The following is a 23608-nucleotide window of genomic DNA, read 5'->3' as shown; positions in this document are numbered from 1 at the left end:
CCTTACTGCCTAAAGATGCATTTTTCATTTTTTTATGCCCTCAAAAGACGTTTCAGGCTGAGAGGAGGCCAAAAGTGGATTTTGTGAAAGTAAACAAAGTTTCAAAGATTTTCTTAAATAAAGTCGATCAGGACAGCTGAATTCATAGTTTCATGTCATTTCCATGCATATCTGGTGCTTTTAGTACTTTACTGCCTAGAAGTGCAGTTTAACTTTTGTATGCTCTGAAAAGACGTTTCAGGAAATTTCAGGAGTCTAACACAAACTTTCAAAATATCCTCTTTTCTAGCCATAAACCTGGTTACTCGAAGCGCTTCCTCAGAAGCACCAAGGCGGAGGTCACCGGCACCTTTAACAACAACAACACCCCGGTGCAGTCGTCCGACCTATCCCTTGTCCCCTTAATTTTAACATTCTCAGACTGTACGCAGAACTTTTTAAAGAGACTCAGAAACAGTTTTCAGGGGACGAGGGAGGACTGTGCCTCCCTGAGTGGGTGCCGGATGATCTCCGCCTTCCGTAGGAATAAAAACTTAAAAGATATCCTGGTCCACACAGATCTCAATAAAGAGAGGACCAGGAAGGAGGCGCTTCGAGGTTCGGAGATCGGTTTTATTCGTCTCCCCCATGTTTTTAACCCTCATGCGAGGATTGGTTTTAATCTGGGGCAGACCCTGCAGCCTACGGCTACAAACGCAGTCTACGCTGTCAGGTGCGGGGCCTGCCACAAACTGTACGTGGGGGAGACGGGCAACGAGTTACACCTCAGAATCAAACAACACATTTATATGATCAATAGTGGTAATGGCACGAGCGTCCTGTACACACATTTTAAACTCCATGGCTCACACAATGTCCAAAGTGTTGGCCTTGAGAGCAACAGACATTGGAGTGTGGCGCAGCGGCGAGCAGCGGAGAGGAAATGGATGCACAGACTAAGAACAATAGAACCTGAAGGACTAAATGAAAAATACTAACAGTGTGTCCATTTTTTAACCAGGTTTTTAAACCTCTTTTAGTAAACAAACCATTTCCGGATCTCCATGGTCCCACCCGCACTGGTCTTTTTATCAGCAATCCCGTCTGCTGTGCGAGTTTTGTCTATTTTTGTCTGTTTTTTTTCCCCCCAACTTTTTTAGGTACCCCTCCACCGTGTAGTCATATGAAATATTTAATATTTAAATTATAATTTTTTAATATTTATTTTAATTATTTATTAAATTAATAATTTTATTGTATATAATATTTTATCAAACATTGTGTGTTTTTAAATTTTTGCATGTTCTTATTAAATATATATTTGCATGTTTTAATTAATTTATATTCCTTTATTTATTTATTCATTCTTTTAGACATACACGGTGGCAGTGTTGCCATATATTTAACTATATTTCTTAATTCTCGCACGCAGACGGAAAATATTTTAAATAAAGGACCGTCCATTTTAACTATTCCTCTTAACCCAGTGTTTCCTCATCTCGTTGTTTTATTTATATAACTCCCTTTTTTAAAAAGCACTTATCTTTAAGTTTTAAATGTGGTGTGCATGTGTGTATATATATACACTATGTGTATTTATCTTTTATACCTTGTTATTTAATTTATTCATTTATATCATTGTTTTATTAATATATTTATAAAGGAAACACTGTATTAATTTGTTGGACGGTGCCTTTAGTTTGTCTGTCTTTTATAGGAACCTCCACCGGGGGGCGGACTTTGGAGATCCTGGGTTTTCTTTTAAGAGTCTACTCCCGTTGCCCGGCTTGCGTCTGCTCTGATGCTCTGTTTTTAAAACCCCCCTTTTTTTAATAATTTATTTATTTTAATTTTTTTTATTCTTTTATTCTTTTAGTAGGTTGTTTATCATGGGGGACTTTTAGCAAAATCTATGCTCCAAATGGAAGAACACTGAGATCTTTTAGATTAATGCTCCCCTTGTGCCCGTGCTCCCCGTGACCTTCACCAGGAGGTCACGACCCCACCCAAACCTAACCCAAAGATGAGAATTTTGCGCATCCTGGGATACCCAACACGGCTATGTTTTGTGACGTAATTTTCGTAAGCCAGCCGTAAGGGGGCGAGGGGTCGAAGCCACGCCCCCAGCGAGGCCACGCCCCCAGCCCCAGGCAATGGGAGTCTATGACAGCAATACCAAAAGAATAAGCTAGAGCCACCAAACTTGACACAAAGCTGCCATGGATAGCCAGGACTACACATGCAAAATTTCAGGAGTCTAGCACAAACTTCCATAATATATAAAATATCCTCTGATGCCTCCTGTCCCTTCCACTCAGGACCAAGCACTGGACATGGACAGATGCTCAGAATACTCAGCTTCCAAAGACAATGAGATTTTAATCTGAATGCACGTTTTTCAAATGTAATGAGTTGATTCTAGTTACTGTTTTTGGTAATCTGATCACTTAATCTTGATAACGTTACTACCCAACCCTGCACATCAGTAACATGAAGGTGAGTGAGGTAAGAAAAGACGTGTCAGCCTTGGAGTCCAACCTCTCTGTGTTTATTAGAGACGATACAGTGTTGGCCTTTTTGACATTTATACAAAACAATACAGCAGCTTCTGATTTGTCTCCATACCGGCCCCGACCTCTGACCTCTTGTCCTCGGATGGAGACAAGAGTGTAAAAGTGTGAGTGTGTGTGTGTGCGTGTTGCTTTCCCAGGAGATATCCGACAGGTTTTCTTCTCCCTTACTGGCCGAGGTACTTGTCCCCCTATCAGCATCTCACAAACCCACAGTAGGTCTGAACAGCTCTGGTCCAGGACTTCCTCAAGACCACATCACGTCAGGTTTCCTGTGCAGCTGCCAACTAACTTAAACACGTTGTGATTGATGACAAAATAAATTAAAAAAAGACCAAGTCCTACTGCTCCCATAGTCCAGGTTGGTTAAGTTCACTCTGTATTATTCATCTCCAGAACTAGTTAGTCAGGGTCGGTCTGTGGAGTTAGTTGTATGAGGTCTCTGTGGTTCTGGAGGAGCTTTGTCATTGTTGGTCTTCTCAGCCTGGAGACTCTGAACACCGACTGGAGTTTGAAAGATTGGCTTATTTACCAGACAGGAAGAGTATCAGAACATCTCAGCAGCCTCAAACTTTATAGTTTACAATTTGGAGGTTTTCTATGGACCATTTTTATTTAATAATAATGACACTCAAGTCTCTTGGAAACTTAAACCATGCTAATAGTTGTAGTTATTTCAACTGTGTGCTCTTCATACTACAGTACCCATGAGCCTCAGCAGCTGTTGTCAGGACGATGAAATCGGAACCACAGCTCACTGTTTACATGGACCCTGGACAGCCAGTAAAACCAAACCCATTCATTACTAAATTAGTTCGTTGTATTACTTCATAAAGAGCAGTGAAGACCTTTCATGTTCTGGTCCAGAAGTATGAAGACTAAAAATCCAGTACTACAACACAAGCTTTGCTCAGCAGCATGGTTCCAACATGGATGGTATATTTTAAAAAGAATACTACGCTATGGAGGTTAAAAGCTAGCGATCTTAAAAAATGTGTCATCATTCACAAAGCCTCTTTACCTGCTGCTCACTGACAGGATGTTGGTGATGGGCGGAGCCTGGACCACACCTGGCCTCCAGTCACATACCTCCAACACATGATATTTACACAACCTGTCATCTAAACCTTTATAAAGTGTCCGTCACCGCAGTCAACTGACTAGGAAACGACTGCAGGTACACATGTATGTGTGTGTGTGTGTGTGTGTGTGTGTGTGTGTGTGTGTGTGTGTGTGTGTGTGTGTGGACCAGGATGTGGACTGGCTCTTTGAACAGTCTTCTTCAGGCTGATGGACATTTTGTTACCCAGCTGCCCCTCAACCTAACAAAGACAACTGCTTTTGAAAATGCTTTACAATCAATCTTGTGGAGATGAGACGTGTGCGTGTTTGTCCTGTGTCCACTCATACACTCCACATCAGCACGCTCTCTCGCCTCACATTTATGCCCCAAACCTGCTGGTCACCCAGTCCTCTGGATCCACAACCAACTGATGCGTTCAGTGTCAGCTGCTGCCCCCCCCACCCATCCAACACACAGTGACTGAGGCTGAGGGCTGCCCAGTGCGGACATGTTGGCAGGAGGTTGGCAACAGATCAGGGGTTGCATGGAGAGTCAGCTGGGATCCTTTTCAAACAGTGACCAACACTTTGAGGAAGATCTCATGTTGAACAGGAGCCCCAGTAACATCAGCTCTTTTGCTCCTGTTGATTCCAGATCACCTAGTCCAGTTTAATCCAGAGCCAAGTGCGGGCTCATCCAGACTCTGGTCCTGGCTTCTTCTGTGGTGCGTTTGTCCGTCTGTGTGAGTGAGGGGGTGTGGCCTCAGCTCCAGCTCGTGCTCTGGAGTTCTTGGCGGAGCCAGGACGGCAGTGCATGGCCAAGTCGGTTCAGCAGACGCAGCAGCTCCATGTTGTGCTCACGGTAGTGCTCAGCCAGAAAGGCACGTGACTACGTGCGTGTCCACACACAAACACACACACACACACACACACACACACACACACAAAAAGAGATTGGGAAAAGTCAGAGATCAGAAGAACATTTACAGAACATGCAGAATTTGAAGTTACAGTGATATTCTGCTTCCTCCATTATTTAACTGTGAGGTTCTCCAATCTTTATTCTCTGGCGTTATTCAATATTATTCTCATTGTAAACACAACCCCTTCCCTGCCTGTGGTTCTCAGCAACACGCCCACTGGTTCCTATTGAAGATGTAAACTTTTAAAAGCAGCTATATTTTCATTTTTAATAAGGCTCAGTCATCTTCTAAAATGAAAGTTATGAATATAACTACGGTTCTATGAATCCTGGATGACCACTAGAGGCAGTGCTTAACACTGGATGACTTATATCAACAGAGTCACGAGGAATCACAGTAACTACCTCGTATAGCGGCAGAGGAAATTGGCCAAAGAACCCTCCCCAGTGGGTGAGGGGTGGCAACGTTAACTTTGTAGTGTTTGGTGAAAATGCTCGGTGATGCCCATGAGGCCGCAGCACATATATCTTCCACAGGGACACCTCTCAGGGCCGCCCATGACGTGGAGACACTCTTGGTGGAGTGGCCCTTCATCCCGGATGGCTGAGCGCAGCAGCCTTGACCTCTCCTCTCCTGTTGGGGGGGGGGGGGGGTCAAACTGCACGAGCTGGATAGGCTGGTTGATATGCGAGTGTGTCAGCACCTTTGGGAGAAACGCTGCATTAGGCCACGAAGTGACACCCAAGCCATCCGAGTTCCACCTCAGACAGGATTCATTCACCGACAGGGCATGCAGCTCGCCCCCACGTTGAGCTGAAGTGACGGCAAAGAGAAAAAACGTTTTGGCCGATAGCCATCTCGGCTCCACCTGTGCCAGGGGTTTAAAAGGAGGCAAGCATAGGGTATCCAGTGCCAAGGATAGGTCCCATGCAGGGGCCTTCGGGGGAAGCAATCGCAGAGCCCCTTTTTAGGGAGAGGGACACCAGTCTGTGGCTCTCTCCTGTGTCATTGTCGACCTTAGTATGCTGCCCCGAAATAGCAGCCAAGTATACTCCAAGGGTAGAGGGAGACCGGCCCTTATCTAGGAGGGACTGTAGAAACTCAAGTACAGCAGGCACGGGGCACTGTACTGGGACCTTGTTCTAAACCGCAGTCAGAAAACAGCTTCCACCCGTTTTCGTACAGCAGACGGGTAGATCGCGCCCTGGCATTCAGAATAGTCAGTCTGACTGGTTCTATGCAGCCACTCAGCATCTGGTCGGGCCCTCCCGCGGCCAGACCCATAATTGAAGGCGGCAGGGATTGGGATGCCAAGTGTTTGAGCGCTAGCTCTAGAACAGGGGTGTCCACACTTTTTCGGCTTGCGAGCTACTTTTGAAATGACCGAGTCAAAATGATCTACCTACAATTCTGTACATTTTTACTCTGATGACTTGCACTGAATGGAATCAACCAGGTTTAAATATTACGGACAGTAGCTGCTGGTAGCCAGCCTCAAGCAGACTTCTATGATCATCAGTCATGGTAGAACGATATTTGGACTTAATATTCTTCATGTGGGAAAAGGCTGACTCACATAAATAAGTAGAGCCGAATAATGCAGTGAAGAAGGTGGCACATTTCCTCATGTTTGGTTACTAAAACTGTCCTGACAGCGTTGCCATTTTTAATGCGAGTGAATCAACCTCAATATCTTCCTGAAATTTGCAGCACATAAATGTAGCGACTGGCTCGAGTAAAGCAAAGTCTTGAAAGCGTTTGTCAAACTCTGACAGACACTCCGACAGACGCCTTCCGTTGTGTCTCCAGCTCTGACGCGAGGTTTTGGAAGTTCCCCAAATCATAGCGCTGCAGCTTTAGCTTCTTTAGTAGAAATACATTGGAAGGTTAACTAATTAGCTCGCGGAATTTTGCAGTAGCTCACGTTGTTGATCGCGCATACGTGGTGACTCGTGTGTTAGAAAAGACGGGATCTCACACTGGCTGCACTGTACGTCAATCAAGTGGCAAATGCCATGAGGACATCACATTTATTTTGAATGGCATGCAATCTACCGGCACTACCTCCGCGATCGACCGGTCGATCGCGATCGACGTATTGGGCACCCCTGCTCTAGAACATTGACATACCCATGCGGTCTTGAGCAGACAACTGCCCCCAAGCAGTCCTGTTCTGCCACACTGCACCCCGCCTTGAGAGGCAGGCATCTGTTGTGACAATCTCCCGGCGGAATGGAACCAAGCCCATGGGGACACCGTTTGCCAGATATGCACTCTCCCTCCATGGGGATAGAGTGAGCAAGGACACTCTTCACTTGGACAGTCGCTGTAGTTATTGGTGCCCCACCAGTTAGCCTGAGCACTCTGCCACTGTGGAAACAGGCCAAAAAAGGGGAGTGATGGACATTCTCTTCACTAGGACAGTCGCTGTAACTGGTGGTGTCCCACCAGTTAGCCTGAGCGAGGACACTCTGCTAACTGTGATAGCCGTAATGTTACAAAATCAGTGGACACTGTCAATGTCGATCTAGTCTAACTAGCATCTCACCAAGTTAGCCTGAGCGAGGACACTCTGCTCACTGTGAAGGGCGGGCTGAGAGCATATATTCTACGCTCTCGTTAGCACGCCACTCGATTAACTAGAGCTGTTATAGAAAAATATGTTAATCGATTTCACCGATTGCTGTCTTTACGATTTAGGTGGCCCTTATCAGACTGGTGAATGACCGATGATAGGGGCGTCCACCAGTCCGGTGCTCGATGGTCCTAACGGCGAAACACGCAGTTACCTCCTAAGAGGGACAGCTTGTCGCAGCCTTTGGAGGGCGAGAGATCCGCAACTCCGACCGGTGGGCACAAGGCTACAGCGACAAGCTCCAATATGTCTTGATCGTAGACATCTTTGTTTAAGCTTATGCTACCATGGTAGCTAACCTGCGTAGCGAGAAGATGAAAAAGGATTGATCTCAGGATGACACCGGAACCTATAGACGACAGGGGTCATCCGAGGTCACAGGTGACTTTGTTGATATAAAGACTCGACCTGCGCGAGACAGAAGATATCCAGTGGTAAGCACTGCCTCTGGCGGTCAGTAAGGATGAAATAGAACAGCTGGTCACAACAAACGTTAACTCAAACAGAGGATGCTACAGTAGAACACCAGATGTGTATTCTTCCGCTGCTGTTTGTTTCTATGGGCATATGGAATAAGTGTAGTGAAGCGAGGTGAAATGTACCTCAGGACTCATCTCTGGGTATTTCCTGCCTTTACTCTTCCCCAGACACTTGGCTCGACCTCCTTCCACCCGCTGACACCAGAATCCTTTGCCGTCATCGTACCTGCAGACACATAGTATGTTCATTGAACACCTTTCACATGTGGTACATCTCTCGGTTAAAGGTCGACTCCATTTGCGTTTGTAGATGAAAATCTACACCTCAACCACATATTGACTTACTTCATGTCAAATCCACTGGAGTCGTGTAGAGGCAAAAAAAAAAAAAAAAAGAAATTGTGTCACAGTCCAAATGACTAATATATATATATATATATATATATATATATATATATATATATATATATATGTGTGTGTGTGTGTACACAATACACTTGAATGTTTGGATTTGATTACATAAGGGACACCACTACAGAAAATCACATTAAAACCTAAAAATAAAAAAATACGTATTATCTAGCTTTCAAACTAAATGTTGATGTGTTCCTTTAAGGAAACACATTGTGTGTGTGTGTGTGTGTGTGTGTGTGTGTGTGTGTGTGTGTGTGTGTGTGTGTGTGTGTGTGTGTGTGACAAACATTAGAGCCTGGGTGTAGTTGAAGATGGGAGTGACACCGAGGAATCTCTGGATTCCCTCCATCATCAGAGCCGGGTTGGACCGCAGCAGGGCCCCGTCCACGATGTGCAACTACAACACACAGAGCAGCGTCATCCAGGACCGTCTCCACAGGGGTGCATGAGATTTACATGTGAGAAGGAACTACTCAGACAAACAGCCATCTAACAGCAACACGGGATAGAGAGGCATCAGCTGACCACTGACATCATAATCCCCTGATCGCATCATTACTATATAGTAGGGCTGTAAGAAAATATCAGTACACTTGAGAGGGTTACTATATTATACTTAGTTTATATTTACTAATTTGATTACCTCAAGAATCCTGCAAGCAGATCACATTGTTCTGACTGCATAGGGCTTTTCTGTCAAGCCCCCCTTTGATGATATAGGAACACTGTAAGCCCCCCCACCGCACCCGACCCCACCCACCCCAAACCTTCTTTGTTTTGAATTCATTGCATTATAATATATAAACTCTATAAAATATTTGTTTTTCTTTCTGAAATAAGTACATATCACTTCACTTTTCCACTTCACAGTTTATTGTTCAGTTTGTCAGATTGGACTTTAGATTGCTTTCAAGTAGTGCACACATATTAATTGCATTACATTCTTGAATATATTTTCAAGTAGAAATAACTTCAAATGTTAAATTGAAGTTAGGAACAGTGCAAAAACTTACATTCCCCCTTTTAACGGGTTTTTCAAACTGAAGTAGTGTGCAAGAAAAGAAAATCCTACATATAGAATAATGATCAAAGACAAGATGTGCAAGTTACTCAGTGCTTTCTCTGCACAGATCACATTCATATTCCTACATGTAAATTGCATTCCGACATATTCATTTGTAAATAAAATGAACTTAATTTCTTTTAAATGCAAACAACGTATATTTCCCCACATTTAACAGTGAGTTGTGCTTTCACAGGGACAGATGCAGCTTTCACAAAGTCACTCTGCTGGGCATGACAGTTTTCCAATTTCTTTTTGAAAAAGTCAAGTTGCTTGTTCACATTGGGTTTCCAAGTGTCTTTTCAATGTAGTGGGCTTCATACTGTCTGCCGCCCGTATTTTAAGACACACAACACACTGGGGTCTCTCTTCTTGGCCGACCATAGTGCTTGTAAAGCCCAGGGACAGATACACCTCGTTACATTTTCTTACTTTTACCTGTTTTTGTGCCGTTGTTGTGGTGGTCACGTCGCCTGTTACAGCTGTAACAGACTTGCCATCTGATTTGCACTTTATACCAGTCACACATCTGTCCATCTAGGTACATCGCTTCCTTCTTATCACTTTCTGTGTCGCTGTGTCTGTGTCGCTCTTTTATTTCTTAGATGCAACCATATGATATAGTGCCCGATCTTTACAACTTGTTTGCAATTGTATTTGTTATTATTTTATTTTATATTGTTTTATTGTTTATTGTGTGTGTGTGTGTGTGTGTGTGTGTGTGTGTGTGTGTGTTGGTGATGAAGCCGCGCCCCCCTGTAGTACCACTGCGCCCCCCAGTTTGGGAACCACTGGCATAGGGGTCAATTGCATATGGCAAGTTATGGCATACGCAATTTTTAAAAATATGAATAAGAGACTAATTTGATCATTTGTGCTCAACAAATCTTCCCTTGGTAAATGAATGTTGCACGTTTTGCAGGGTTACTGCCATCAGCAGAGCAGTAACACAATGCACAGCAGACTATAGGACAGGTCGCTTTGTTCGGTTTTCTTTAGCAACACAACCCATTAGAATACCTCAGAACTCCCACCCTATAATATATCTATCTATAACTGGACAGTAGGGGGCAACAGAGTTCAGTGCAGGTTTGAGATGTCGAAGCAATGTGATGCTCTTCGTGTCGTTAACTTGAAGCGACTGCTGCATACTTCAGCTCTTCAAAGAGGTAGTCAGTTGTCACAATAAGCCCTGAAGTCTAAACGTGTGAAAGCACAGACTGATCTAATGGGAGCTGGATGACGACTTCACATTTTTAGGCTTTTCCTGCTTCGAGACGTCTCAGAAGGATGGTCCATACATATTATGAAATGACTTGTTATAATCAGTTTGCAGATGTTTTATCGCTGTGGTTCATGTTGTGAAGTACATTGAAACTTTATTAACTTACTGTAAGTTGAATTAAAATGGTCACATCACCACCAATGTTATCAGCAAGTCTTCACCAGGAACATGCTGAGCAGATGTTGAGTTTGATGTTTTGTTATGCAGATGTGACCATTAGTGAAACCAAACTGATATTATAGAAGTATTATATTGATAAAAAGCATCTTCATTCAGCACGGAAATCTTCCACAAAGGACTTCAAATGAGCATAAACATGCTCTATGAAGCATTACTAATATTCTACCATTATGTAAATAGGAAGCAGCTGTTGACTGTTACAGTGGTAGGCTGGACCATGATGCCCACGTACCTGGCTGGGCTGGTAGTGTTGCAACCAGCGCTCCAGGTGAGGAGCGTAGGCCCCCGGATGAAGGCAGCGTCTCTGGAGGGCCAGCAGGTCCCTGGGGCCAGAGGGGCCTGCTGTCACCACAGCATGGAAAGTGTTGTTGAGCGCTGCAGGGTCCTGGTGGGCCCTCTGGTGCTGTGGTCATTAACACACACACACACACACACACACACACACACACACACACACACACACACACACACACACACACACACACACACACACACACACACACACACACACACACACACACACCTTTGATCACAGCACTGTATGTGTGTGATGAAGGGCTGGGCCATATATAGAGTACACTCCATGTATTGTTGCTTCAAAACAAAAGCAAAGTCTGTCAATAATAATAGAACAAAATGAATACATTTTAAATAATAAATCAAAAGAATGATAATGTTTAATAATTAAATTCCAATTGTGTGAATAGTTAGCCAAACTAAATACAAAAGAGCACATTTCCAAAGATTTCAAAGTGACAGTACACCTCTCAGAGTGTCACTGAGAAACTTCCTGTCACTGAGACTTCAAAATAAAGACCATGCAGAGCACCCCAGAGTGTCACTCAGAGACAGTCAGGACATTCTGATGTGGACAAAATGAAGGTCCTCTATAATGCAACCTATACACGCTGTGTTCTCTCCAAATTCAGAAGAGTTTACTTTAATGATCGAACGCATCAACAGGTTAAATCTAACCGTCAAGATGCACAGTATATAGAAACATCCTAAACATGTGGAGAAATGAGCCCGAAGCCTAGTGTGATGGTTCTCACCTGGTACCAGGAGTAAGCCCTGTCAGACGGGTTGATGAGCACTGCCAGGACTTTGGCTCTGGGGAGCAGGGCAGCAGCTCTCTTAGGCGCCGCCTCGGTGTCAAAGTAGTTGGCGCTCTTTTCAAACATGAAATCTGTGCTGACATTGGAAGGGAATGGGAAGAAGTCCATGTACCTGAGGATCACAAAATAAAACAAGTACTAGTTAGCTAGTGCATCATCCATGTTATGTTTTATTGTGTTACCGTTTGAGAATTCTCTCCGATGTCAGACTGAAAACAGATCTCCACAAACGGATCACAACTAACTTCAGACAAACTAATATTTGAGTGAAGTATTCACACTCTCAGGTCAGTATGTAATAGACTCCTTTGGCAGCTTTACTAAACGGATCAGGCTCTGTGAGGGAACAGCAGCTTGACAGTGTTCCTTAAATTCAACTGAATTTCAAGGATGCTCTGAAGGACTGTTCCAACGTCCAGGATCCTTTGGATTCTACTGAGGACCGAGTCCATTCAGATGATTTTCAATGCTGCATGTGTGTATCCTCTGAGCTCCTAAAAACACCCACAATCCGATGCGCATGATTTGGAAACGAGCTCAGTATGCTAGTAGACTTTCAGTTATTTCTCCTCAGCAGTCTGCCAGTTTGAGTTGAGACATTGCCAGTCCAGTAGCTGAATCTTTACTCACATCATATCTACAAGGCCTCATTTAAAAGGTTGTCCTGAGCTTTGTAGCGCACTGACAGACTAGTTCACGGAGCTAACGTGAACACAGTAGCAAAAGCACAAAGAGGCCAGCAACAGGTATAAAGCCAGAATATTGTCAAATGTAACAGAGTAAATCATGGGTTTATTTTGACCAAACCAGAGGTGGTGATAGTTGGAGCAGTGGACTAGTTTTACTGTGCTTTCACACCTGTAGTTGGTTAGATTCGGTCCGGACCAAGGGAAACAAACAATACAGTGTTGCATTTTAGTTCCGGGTCACACTGACCTTTAACCAATGAAGCAGAGGAGTAAACATGAAGTTATACAAACTGACTCGTTGGTTGGACAGTTTTGTTGATTGACATCCTGCATCATCAGGACCCTCGAGGGAAAATGACATTCTAGTGACTGACAGAAGATTATGCTGCACTTCATCACCACAAACAAATCACAGACTAAGACCCCCCTTTTCAGGAGGTCTGGATTTGGTTGTCCGGTCCGCACCAGGGTTCTATTAACATCTTACACACCAGCCCGAACGAACCGTACTAACCAGACAAACGGCGCCAGCGTTGTTTTAAGGGAACCTTAAGTGTGAAAGCACCCTCATTTTGTTTCTGTCCAGTATGAATGAAGCGTGTTTTTACAATCGGCCAGGCAAAGTGATTGTGCTTCTTAATGGAGTCTGGCTTCAAGACTATGAATCTCTGAATTGATGCCCAGGTCAAATTAAAATGACTGTCATTGGAGTGCGTTAATAAACTGTAATAATTGTCCAAATCCCTGCTGATTGTATTTATCATTTAATGGGCCAATGTTTTGAACATGTGTGTATTGTTTTGAGAAATGCAATTTTATCCAAAGCGACAATTCAGATTCTATCACATTCATACACCGTAGGCACAGCTACGGGAGTTATTTTGGGGTTAAGTGTCTTGCTCAAGGACACATCGACATGCAGAGCGGGGAATCGATCCGCCGACTGCTCTCCACTTAGCCACAGTCACCCCGAAATTGTAATGCAACTGAGTTGTTCGCAATAAAGTTAAAAAAAATAAAATACTGCATCCATTTATTCTGCACGCCGACACACTCAGTAGACAGTTCCAATGTGATCTCTGAATGCTAGAAAGGAGTCTTAACTAGTCTCTGTAGGACTTGGAAGGACCCGTCCTACCAAGGACGCATCCTTGACTTTGAGAAGCCCCCAGATTCTGGATTAGGATTGAGGTCCTGTACTCCAACTGGCCAATCTAGCACTGTTGTTTTGGTGCTTTTAGGTTGTTGTTTGTAGTTAAATTGACCAGGTTTCTCAATCTGGCTGAGAGATGGTCACATAAGGGGCGGGGTTTCGGCATATGACCAATCACAAACATGGACAAGTCTGCTGTCAGCTCATTTTACAAACTATAATATCAGAGAAATATGAAGAAGTTAAACTTCAGGCTGAATGTAACATCTGCAACACATTCATTTACCAGAATGTACACATGGAATTATAGTCAGATCTATTATGCCCTAAATGAAGCAGTAAGTAAATCTGTTCATTTAAACACATTCACACAGTGTGTGATTTATTAGCAGCTGTCCTTCCTGACTGTCAGTTTAAACTGTAGCTTTTAGTCTGAATTATGACTTTAACTTCTTCATATTTGTGTAATATTATCTAATGATCTGCGTACAGAGCTTTGATTGGTCAGTGGGCGGAGCTTTTATAGGAGTTGATCTCTTATCTCCAACATCACCTGCTCCGGAGCAGGTTAGGTGTTCAGCATCAGTTACCATGTTGACACACCAGGTAAGAAGTGAACCCCCGTCCGAGGACTATAAACGCAGGATTAACCCTGAAGTTACCTCGCTAGCCCCAAATCCAGTCTCCTGGTACAGGGTCAAGGTCTTTCCTGGTAGTTGCATGTAGCTTCCCACAACAAGCCTGCATGTGACTACCAGGAGACCCCCCTCAACCAGGAAATACAAAGAGAGACTTCAACCGCCAGAACCACCGAAAGTTGGACTGTGGATTTTATCCCCCATCTTTTATAGAGTAGGCATGTAGAAAGAATGGGGGGAGGAGGAATGATGACCTCACACTGTTAGTGTGAGGCCCTACACCCCCACCCGACCACTTCACTCTGCTGCCTCGGGGCGATTGGTTCCCCGTCGCTCAGAGGTCCCTGCGGCCGATCTCCCGGTCACGGCTGTTTTCTGTCCTGGCCCCACAATTGTGGAATGAACTCCCCACTGACGTCAGGACAGCAGAGTCACTGCCCATCTTTCATCAGGCTGAAAACTCACCTCTTCAAGAAGTGCTACCCTGAACCTTCCTCTCAGCACTTATTGTATTCGTACTAGTTTGTTGCACTTATTGTATTAGTTTGTTTCTGTACGTTTGCTCTGGTTTATGCTCTTAGATGCTTGTTTAACAAAGGAGATGCACTTATGACTTCTGATGACTAGTAGTTCTCTTGAATACCTATGTTGAATACACTTATTGTAAGTCGCTTTGGATAAAAGCGTCTGCTAAATGAATGTAATGTGTGCATGTCATGTTAGTATTATATCTACTTTATCCTTTAAGCTCTGACAAGAACCAGTTCAACCGAACTGAAATTGAAAATAAGTTTAAAGAATGGAAGAAACACTAGAAAGAAATGAATTCAAGTTGAAGTCATGTTGTGTGCAGTAAGTGGTAGCCCCGTTCTTACCAGTCAATCCCGTTGTCATAGTTTGCTCCACTGAAGAACTGGATCTCCTCAAAGGTAGTGGGGCTGGGGAAGGAGCTGGTGACGGCTGGGTGGAGGCTCAGGAATGAATGAAGCGCTGTAGTGCCTTGAGTAAAGACGAGACATTTAGAATAAGTAGGGAGAGATTTACAGACACAGAAGAAGATAGAATGGACATAGAGAGAGTGTGGAACCTGTTTTCTGTGGTCCAATCACGAGGAACTTGGGGAGGCGGTCACAGGTCTTTTCTTTAGACCAGATATCTTTGTGTCTCTTGTCATGACAAGGGTTCTGAGAAATGATCACATCAAGACTCAATGTCTTTTCCTTAATCTCCAAAGAACATTGGGATTAATCTGCAAAAAGTGTGAGCTTCCAAAACCAAAATGAATCTTCTGACCTGCCAGAGAGGGTCTCTCTCCTCAGGGAAGATCTGGAAGTACTTCTCAGCGAGCCGGACGGGGGGCAACGTCTGCAGCCTGAGGTTGGTCCAACACTGGACAAACTTCACCAGAGACTCAAAGGTGTACAGACCCAGACGATCGTTGCCATAGTTCGACAGGTGTGTCATGAAGATGCTGATCTGGATTGAGAGGACACAATGTAGTTCATCCGTTAGTTCAGCATTTACCTGCAGCTGTTGTCCAAGTCCTGGAACTCAAACCAGCAGGAGTGTGAAACACGGGGGGGTCTCTGGGAGTCCTAGACCCCCCTTGATTGACACTAAAATCATAGGACAATTTTTGCCTCCTGCAATTGTGACGAGTGTGTGTGTGTGTGATGTCCTCGTATGATAAAGAAGAAGAAAAAAGGTCCACACAGGAGGGCAGAGCGGACCCTCGTGGTAATAAGCACCGCTGGAAGTTATGCTGAGCCAGCATCTCTTGTCCGTTTATCTCAACAGTTGACTGAACTTCATTTTATGTTTTCTTTTCTTTGTACTTCAGTTTACTCTCTATGTTTAATATTAGAACTAATTTGGCGTTCCGCTCTTTGTCACTCCTCTTTTCATGTTACAAAGCTCTTCTTTTTGACAGTGGGAATGTTGTAGAGTGTAATGCAGAGCGCTGTCTGTGGTGACAGCGCTACTGATATCCAACAGGAAGTAACGCGAGGCTTATTGGCTGATGGGCACACGGGATTGTGTCGTGATGGACAAAATACCCCGAACGGCAAATTGGTTTGAGTGCAGACACAGACATTATTACACAGAGACGGGCCACATGCGGAGGGGGAACCATTGAGCTCTTATCATTCATTTTACAGCAGAAAGCTCATTTCTCTCATCTTACTTTAGAGTTGTCTCCATTGTATACAGGTGCCAGCAGCTGACACCGAGTGTGTGAATGAGGTTATGTTATTAATAATACATAACAGTTTGGCAGAGCTCCAAACAAGGTAATAATAGTTTAGAATTAGTTTTTATTGTAGTTTAGTTTAGACCAGTGTTGGGCAAGTAACTCAGGACTTTTACTGCTTTAAAAAGTAATACTATTACTTTACTTATTACTTGGTGTCAAAAGAAATTTGTCCCATTACTAGTTATATTTCTATATTTCTTTTCATGAAGAAGCCGTGCGGTTACCATAGCTTCTGTTCTGTTCCTACTATGAGAGCAGTGACTATCTAATAAGCACCTACTGATCAATATTCACCATCCCTGTGTTCAGACATGAACCAACAGAAGGTGTGCATGCAGACGTCCACGCGGTCCGTGCTCCTGCCACCTTGCACTTCGCATTGATCATTCAAAATATTAAACTGAGGTTGCAATGCATGTTTGTGCAGCCCTCGTAGAACCACAGTCCCACATGCGCCTGGAAGTTCACCAACGATCGGCTCGACACGATGCCAAGATGCACACTAACCTGTCGTGGGTTGACGTCATGGCATCATAAGCTTACCTGGCAAAAAAACAACAGCCACGCTCACACAGTAACCCAGCTGTACTTGGTCATTTCGAAAATTGTAATCCCTTACACCAGCGGTCCCCAACCACCGGGCCGTGGGTCATTTGGTACCAGGCCGCACAGAAAGAATAAATATTATATTATTTCCATTTTATTAATTATCAGAGTCTGAAAGAAGTTTTATTTTGAAAAATGACCGGATTCTCTCCCAATTTCATCCGCCTGTGGCTCTTGACATGTCAAGACGCTTGTCTCGGTCACGTGATACGTTACCTCAAAAATTAAGCCCACAAACTAGCGAAAATGAATAAAACACTTTTGGAGAGCTTCTTTGCAAAGAGGAAAAGTTCACTAAGGAGACAGAAGAAGAGCCGACAACTTCTATCAGGAGTCTAATTAAATATCAGGAGTAATTCTGACGCACCAAACCCGCTCTGCAGAATATGTGGCGACAGAGGAAGATCAGCTGCTGGAGATTGTAAATGATGGGGGCCTTAAAAGTATGTTTGAGACAACAGCTCTTATGACAGCAAATCACTGTCAAAATCCGAGAGCGCAAATGAGATCCATGCGCGCGCGGAAATCAAACAGACGCGTGCGTATTTTACATCACTCCGCGAGCCAAAGTCGCTCGCGAAGTTTAAACCTGCTCGTTCGCGAAACTTTAATCTGCTTGCTCGCGAGTAGATTTTATTTTTGACAGTAAGTGGGCGGACCCAGTCTCCCTTGTATCTCTATATCTAATTGGTTACAATCCTCGTCTTTGGATAAACCGGATATCACTGACACAGACGTCAGGGGGAGATTTTCAGATTGCACTACAGGTCAGGGGCAAATAATGTACATTTTACTGCACAGGTACTTTTACTTTCTGCACAAGTACATTTTGCTGATAATAACAGACTTGACTAAGGTTTGGAATTCAGGTATTTTACTCGTAATGGATTATTGTTTCATCAGTATGGTATTAGTACGTTTACTGCAGTGAGGATCTGAATACTTTTTCATCCACTAACTACAGTACTTGTCAGTGGTTTAAGTTGGGCAAACAGTTAATATACAAACAGTGGTCCCTAATCTTGGCTCCAGATCTTTGAGCAGGTCCAAATTGTTGCTCATATTATATACAACTACATTATATCTCTTCTGTAAACACAACAGTATGATTAAATATGATCGCATCATGTTTTAATCAATTAAGATCAAAGAGTTTCTTTGAGCTTTTTATCACAAGAGGTGAGACTATCAAACACATTGTCTGTAATATAATGGAGTGAATTTAAACCAATCTGAGCAACTTGACTTTAACACATTTTGAGCGAGCAGGTTAAAGCTTCGAGAATGAATTTCGCTTGCGCGAGCGAATTTTTTTTGCTCAAAATTAAGGCTGAATATCCTGCGATCGCCACTAAAGCACTGAAAACCCTGCTTCCATTTCACACCGTCTTTGTGAAGAAGGATGTTCTGCAGTGACAGCAATCAAATCAAAACGAAGTAGACTGGACATGAGGAACACACCTCAGGTATCATTGTCTCCCATCACCCCCAGATGGGACCGTCTTGTTGCTGAGAAACTAGCTCAGGGCTCCACTGATTCAGTGTTATTGTGAGTTGTATTTATTTATGCATTTTATATTTGTTTAGCACATGCCGATCGTACCATTTTATTTCGTTGCGTTTATCCGCCACACCATGAAGGCCGATCCGTGAAAATATTGTCTTACATCAAACCGGTCCGTGACGCAATAAAGGTTGGAGACCTCCGCCTTATGCCGTGTTCAGACGAAACGCGGCGAGATTACATACAAAGTCTATGCACAGACGTGATGAAACTGGAGTGACGCGAATTTGCGATGGCGTGGTGCATTTGGCGCAGCCCGATTGATGCGAATTCGCGTCAAACTCCGAATCGCCCCAAACGCAGAAGTTGAAATATTTCAATATTTCAAAGTTGAAATATTTCAACTTCTGTGAAAAAAGCGTGTGACGCTGTGGCGCGATAGCCTGTCAGCTTTTAGATGTTTCTCCTGTCATCACTGACGTCCTGCCGTTGTTGAATCAGTAAATTAATACTGTAGCCGTCTGTGTTCACCCAGAGCTCTACGATCCCTCATATCAATAGAGACCAAACTATGTGTATAAATGTGTGTGTAAACCATATAATGCAAACAATGAATATACGCTGCCGTATTAACGTCTAGATGACGTTATTGTGAGTGTTGATGGAGCTGCTACAATGTTAGCATAGCCTAGCACCGATCGCTCTGAGCTCCATTGAAAAAACAAGTACAAATCGGCATCATTACGTAGTTATTTCGGAGTCCCCTTTTGTTGGTTTATTGCCGTTAAATCACAGCCAAATGAGTTTATTTTGTGTTCATACAGCTGTAGTAAACAGCCAAGCATCACGGTCGCCCTCAAAGGGCCGGTTGTAAATGTAAGACAGTGTAAATGTAACTTCTCCTAACATATTGGTAAATAACTGTGTCTGCATTTGATTATTATTTATTCAAGTGTTAAAATATTGTACACGCAGTTATATAAATGTAAAAATATATTTAAGCACATTTCTGTTATTATAACTTAAATCCTTTTAATTTAGGGTTAAGAAACCCACATTACTCTATCACACTTTTAAAGTAAATAGCAAAGACAAATATGTTCTGCCCTGAATAAGTTAACTGTTAAATCTGTTTTCATTGTTTCATGCATAAATATGTGGCGCTTTTATTTTGACACCTGTAATGAAGCAGGAAGTGAGAAACAGGAAGTAGGAAGTTGAGAGCTGTAAACTGCAGAGAACATGGTCGCAGCTGTGTGGTATCCCATGTTTAATCCACAGTAATCCTTCACCTGAATTCCTCAGAAAGCAATGTCTGTAAGTGTTTTATGTTCTTAGTGTGTTGAATAAGTAAGAATGGTGACTTTTGTTAGGTAAATGTGAACATAAGGCTGTTTATATTTATCTGTTATTCATATTGCAGTCAACTAAGATGTTTTGTATTTTCCTTTCTAGTTTCACTCTGATTCAACGTTGTCAACCTGATTAATATGTACGGAATCAATAAAGGAGCAGGCACGCTCGCATTCCTGGCTCTTGAAAAGGAGTTTGGCTGGCTGTTTATCTATGTTAACACTTAGGAAGTAAAACACATAGGGAGAACAGTACAAATATCAAACACAAGTTATTACAATAACTTTGTTCAAAGCTTAAAATCCTAGCAAGGGTGCGTTTGCACAATCCCACGTGAAGTATTTCATGTGTTGTAAAGCCACGTTTAAAGTCGTCTTCAATGTACTCACAATACATTTCAAATGTAGAGTAACCAGCCAAAGAGCTGCTTCTATGACTGTGTTTAAGTATCTCATAATTATGACTTTCCATCTCATAATAGAAAGTCAAAATTATGAGTTAGAAAGTCATAATTCTAACTTCGACTTTCTATCATAATTTTGACTATGGGGATATTTTTATTATCAAGTCTAACTTTTAAACTTTTTAATTTTTTTTTCTGGCGGATTTGCGGGCCACATAAAGTGACGTGGCGGGCCGGATTCGGCCCCGGGCCTTGAGTTTGAGACCCCTGGTTTAGACTAAAGTCTGTAGCTACACATACACACTCCATAGTTGGCTGGAGAAGTGTGAAAGAATGGTTGTAATGTTTAAATCTTCTCTCTCTCACATTTGATTTACTACAATATTTTAATCTAGACAGCCTGTGAAAAACAATTAATTGTGACCTAATTGCAGCATCTCCTGGAACAAAGCGTAAATTCATTATTTATTTATTTTTTCAAACACAATATTGCTTCGGTTTAGTTTTTCTGTCAGGATATTGTTTTATTTAGTTAAGTTTACAACAAAATGTATCATTACTCATTTTCCTTTTAGTTTGAGTTTCAGTGTACGATAATAACAGAAATACTAATCACAGCATTGGCTTTGTCACCAAAGCCTTCAAGTCTACAGTCAGTGGAGACTCACAGCACACCGGTTTAGACTTACAGGGTTTAAGAGGACAGTGAGGAAGAGCTCTCCTCCTCTGATGCTCTTGTCCAGCTCCCTGGAGCCTCCTGGGTATTCGTTATAGAAGATTGTATGGGTGAACAGACCACAGGTCTGCCTGGGCAACACCTAAAACACACAAGGAGATCATTAGTTGTTGGTGTATTATATTTGTATGCTTGTCTTCTTTAGTGTTAAGCCGGTAGAATACTGGCTCTGAGTACTGCTCTCAAATGCCCCATAGCACTATTAAACAGTGGAACTGCACAGCATTCCGGATATAAAAACAGGAACCAGCACTATGATGGGTCAGTCTGCACAAAGGTAAAACGCTCGTATTCAGCATGTATTTCAGCTACATTTTGCTAGTGTTTCATGATTTCTGAAGTGCTGCTGTTGGTTGAAAACTACATTTAAAAGTGATCTGGTTCACTTTGAGAACATTAAGACTTATGAAGACCTTTGTGCTCTTGTTCTATGGTAGAATTTAATTAAGTACATTTACTCAAGTACTGTACTTAAGAACAAGTTTGAGGTACTTGTATTTCAGTTTTATGTATCTTTATACATAAAACGTATCACTACATTTATTTGAGAAATATTAGTTAATTTTTATTTTACAGATTCAGATTCTTTATAAACTACATCAGAGTTTATGAGTTGATTCATATTTTGCATAGACTATTGAGTAAATAAAGTCTTTAAAATCAGCTCCACCTTTAACAGTTGATGAACAAACATTATTGCATCAATAATTATAATACAATGATATTGTTACTCTGTAATGGTTCATTCTGCATAATGAGTATACCTTTACTTTTGGTACTTGAAGTATATTTTCATATACTTTTACTAGAGGTTACTACGAGGAACTGGGAGACAACACCAACACCACGCTGCTGCAGACCCAGTATATAATAAATATATATATATATATATATATATATATATATATATATATATATATATATATATATATATATATATATATATATATATATATATATATTAAATATGTTCAGTTCATTATGAAACTGTGGTGGGACAAAATAGACTTTGGTGGGCCGCCACAGTGATAAATGGGAAACCCAAACCCATAAACTACTAATTGTACTTTAATATGATCCTGAACATAACTTAGCTATTTCAGATGTCAATATCATCTGTTTCGGGAGCTCTGATTGATAGTGTAGTAGTTCATTCTCAAAGGAAATGTTGAATTTAATTTCCCTGACAACATGATTATTCTCTTATTTTTACTGTCCTGTCCTCTGACGTGTGTCCAACAAAACATCCTGCTTCAAGGACTGTCAACTCTGTACCCCACATCTAGGCACCGGGCTCCTGAGTGTGCAGCCATCTCTGTCCAACTTAGTGCCAGGAATCTTTTTAGATATTATGTGATGTTTATGTAACCCTGTGAACTTGCTATGGTGCTGTACTAAAAACAAAGTCCGATGAAGTGAAGTTCAGCCCAGTTCAGCCCATAGATTAGAGACTAGACAAAGCGGTTTTAGAACGTTGCTGTGTGTGAGTGTGAGAGAGAGAGAGCTGGCCCGTCTCTGCTCAAATCAAGCGGGCTTGAGGCATCATCTCTCATGATGATGCCAGTAGCTGGTTTTAGACCGTAAGGCATGTCACCGGTTTTAACAGCCAAACAAACAAGACGATCCATATGATCCGCACATTTAGTAATTCTGTGGCCAGGCTCCTTTGATTGGTATAAACTGACAGAACATTGCAGACCGCCGCATTGCAAGCAGTTGCATGTTCCAACTCGTCTCTCCTTTGGTCTGAACTGGGCTTAATAGAATGGAGGTAAATGCAATTTCATGTGTGCGTGCTCAAAGCATCCAAAATGTACATTTGAATTGCTCTCAGTGACTTTCAGAAATCATGTTGCTGTTGTTCAGCAAACTCTGCAAACTATTTTCTGCTCAACTGTCCACATCAATCTTCTGTTTTGACTGAAAAGTGTGTCTTTGTGGCAAAAGGTTTACAAATGGGTACACTACTGCAATGCAAGTGGACTGACCTGGATCTCATTGTGGATGAAGCCGCGGCGGTATCGAGCTGGCCTCAGATGAGGGTATTCCTCAGTGCTGGTCACCTTGATGCCCCACACAGACTTCCAGGCCTCATAGAGCTGGCTGTGAACTGGGTAAACCCCAGAGTGGTGCGGAGCCACTGCATAGCCCATGTCTGTTGGGATGCCATGCTCCTGGAGAGGAGGTGTGGAGAGAGGACAGGGTGCGAAGGGGTAAGCAAGATGGTAAAGAGAAAGTTAAAGTCAGGAGAGAATAGAATATAGCTAGGTCTGCTTCTCTAAATACGAAACATCTCTTTAACCGGGTAGAGATCTCACAGCCCGCCAACATACTCTGAAGGCTGAAACAGCTTTAAAACTAGAGTGAAGCTACCGTCATATGAGACTAAAAAGGATTCCATTGGTATCAACCACGTCGGCTTGTCGGGGGAAACTGGCATGGCCACATTCACAGGGTTTCCCCGATATGCCCACTTGATGCTAATCCCTTGCAGTTTGGGGCAAAAACAATGCAGTTGTTTGCAAGCAGCAGGAGTGTGTGATTTTCACCTATTCTAAAGTGGCGTA

General features: G+C 42.7%; 1 protein-coding gene across 2 annotated transcripts in view; it reads right to left on the bottom strand.

Moving 5' to 3' along the window:
- Positions 1 to 2518: 2518 nt before the first annotated feature.
- The window catches only part of ndst2a (N-deacetylase/N-sulfotransferase (heparan glucosaminyl) 2a), a 35444-nt gene continuing 14354 nt past the window's right edge, over positions 2519 to 23608 (bottom strand). For both annotated transcript variants that reach the window (XM_079168911.1, XM_079168912.1), the window contains exons 6-15: positions 23030 to 23215; positions 20995 to 21123; positions 15479 to 15661; positions 15273 to 15369; positions 15061 to 15184; positions 11643 to 11817; positions 10823 to 10993; positions 8350 to 8459; positions 7772 to 7874; positions 2519 to 4500 (exon numbers count right to left, since the gene is read on the bottom strand). In XM_079168911.1, the coding sequence (XP_079025037.1) occupies positions 4375 to 4500; positions 7772 to 7874; positions 8350 to 8459; positions 10823 to 10993; positions 11643 to 11817; positions 15061 to 15184; positions 15273 to 15369; positions 15479 to 15661; positions 20995 to 21123; positions 23030 to 23215 (1404 nt within the window). In that variant the 3' untranslated portion in view covers positions 2519 to 4374. The remainder of the gene's footprint in view (positions 4501 to 7771; positions 7875 to 8349; positions 8460 to 10822; positions 10994 to 11642; positions 11818 to 15060; positions 15185 to 15272; positions 15370 to 15478; positions 15662 to 20994; positions 21124 to 23029; positions 23216 to 23608) is intronic.

Source organism: Pholis gunnellus (genome assembly GCF_910591455.1).
Source record: "Pholis gunnellus genome assembly, chromosome: 11".
NCBI lineage: Eukaryota > Metazoa > Chordata > Actinopteri > Perciformes > Pholidae > Pholis > Pholis gunnellus.
Note: the sequence above shows the minus strand (reverse complement) of the source record. Positions and strands in the feature narration are given on the sequence as shown.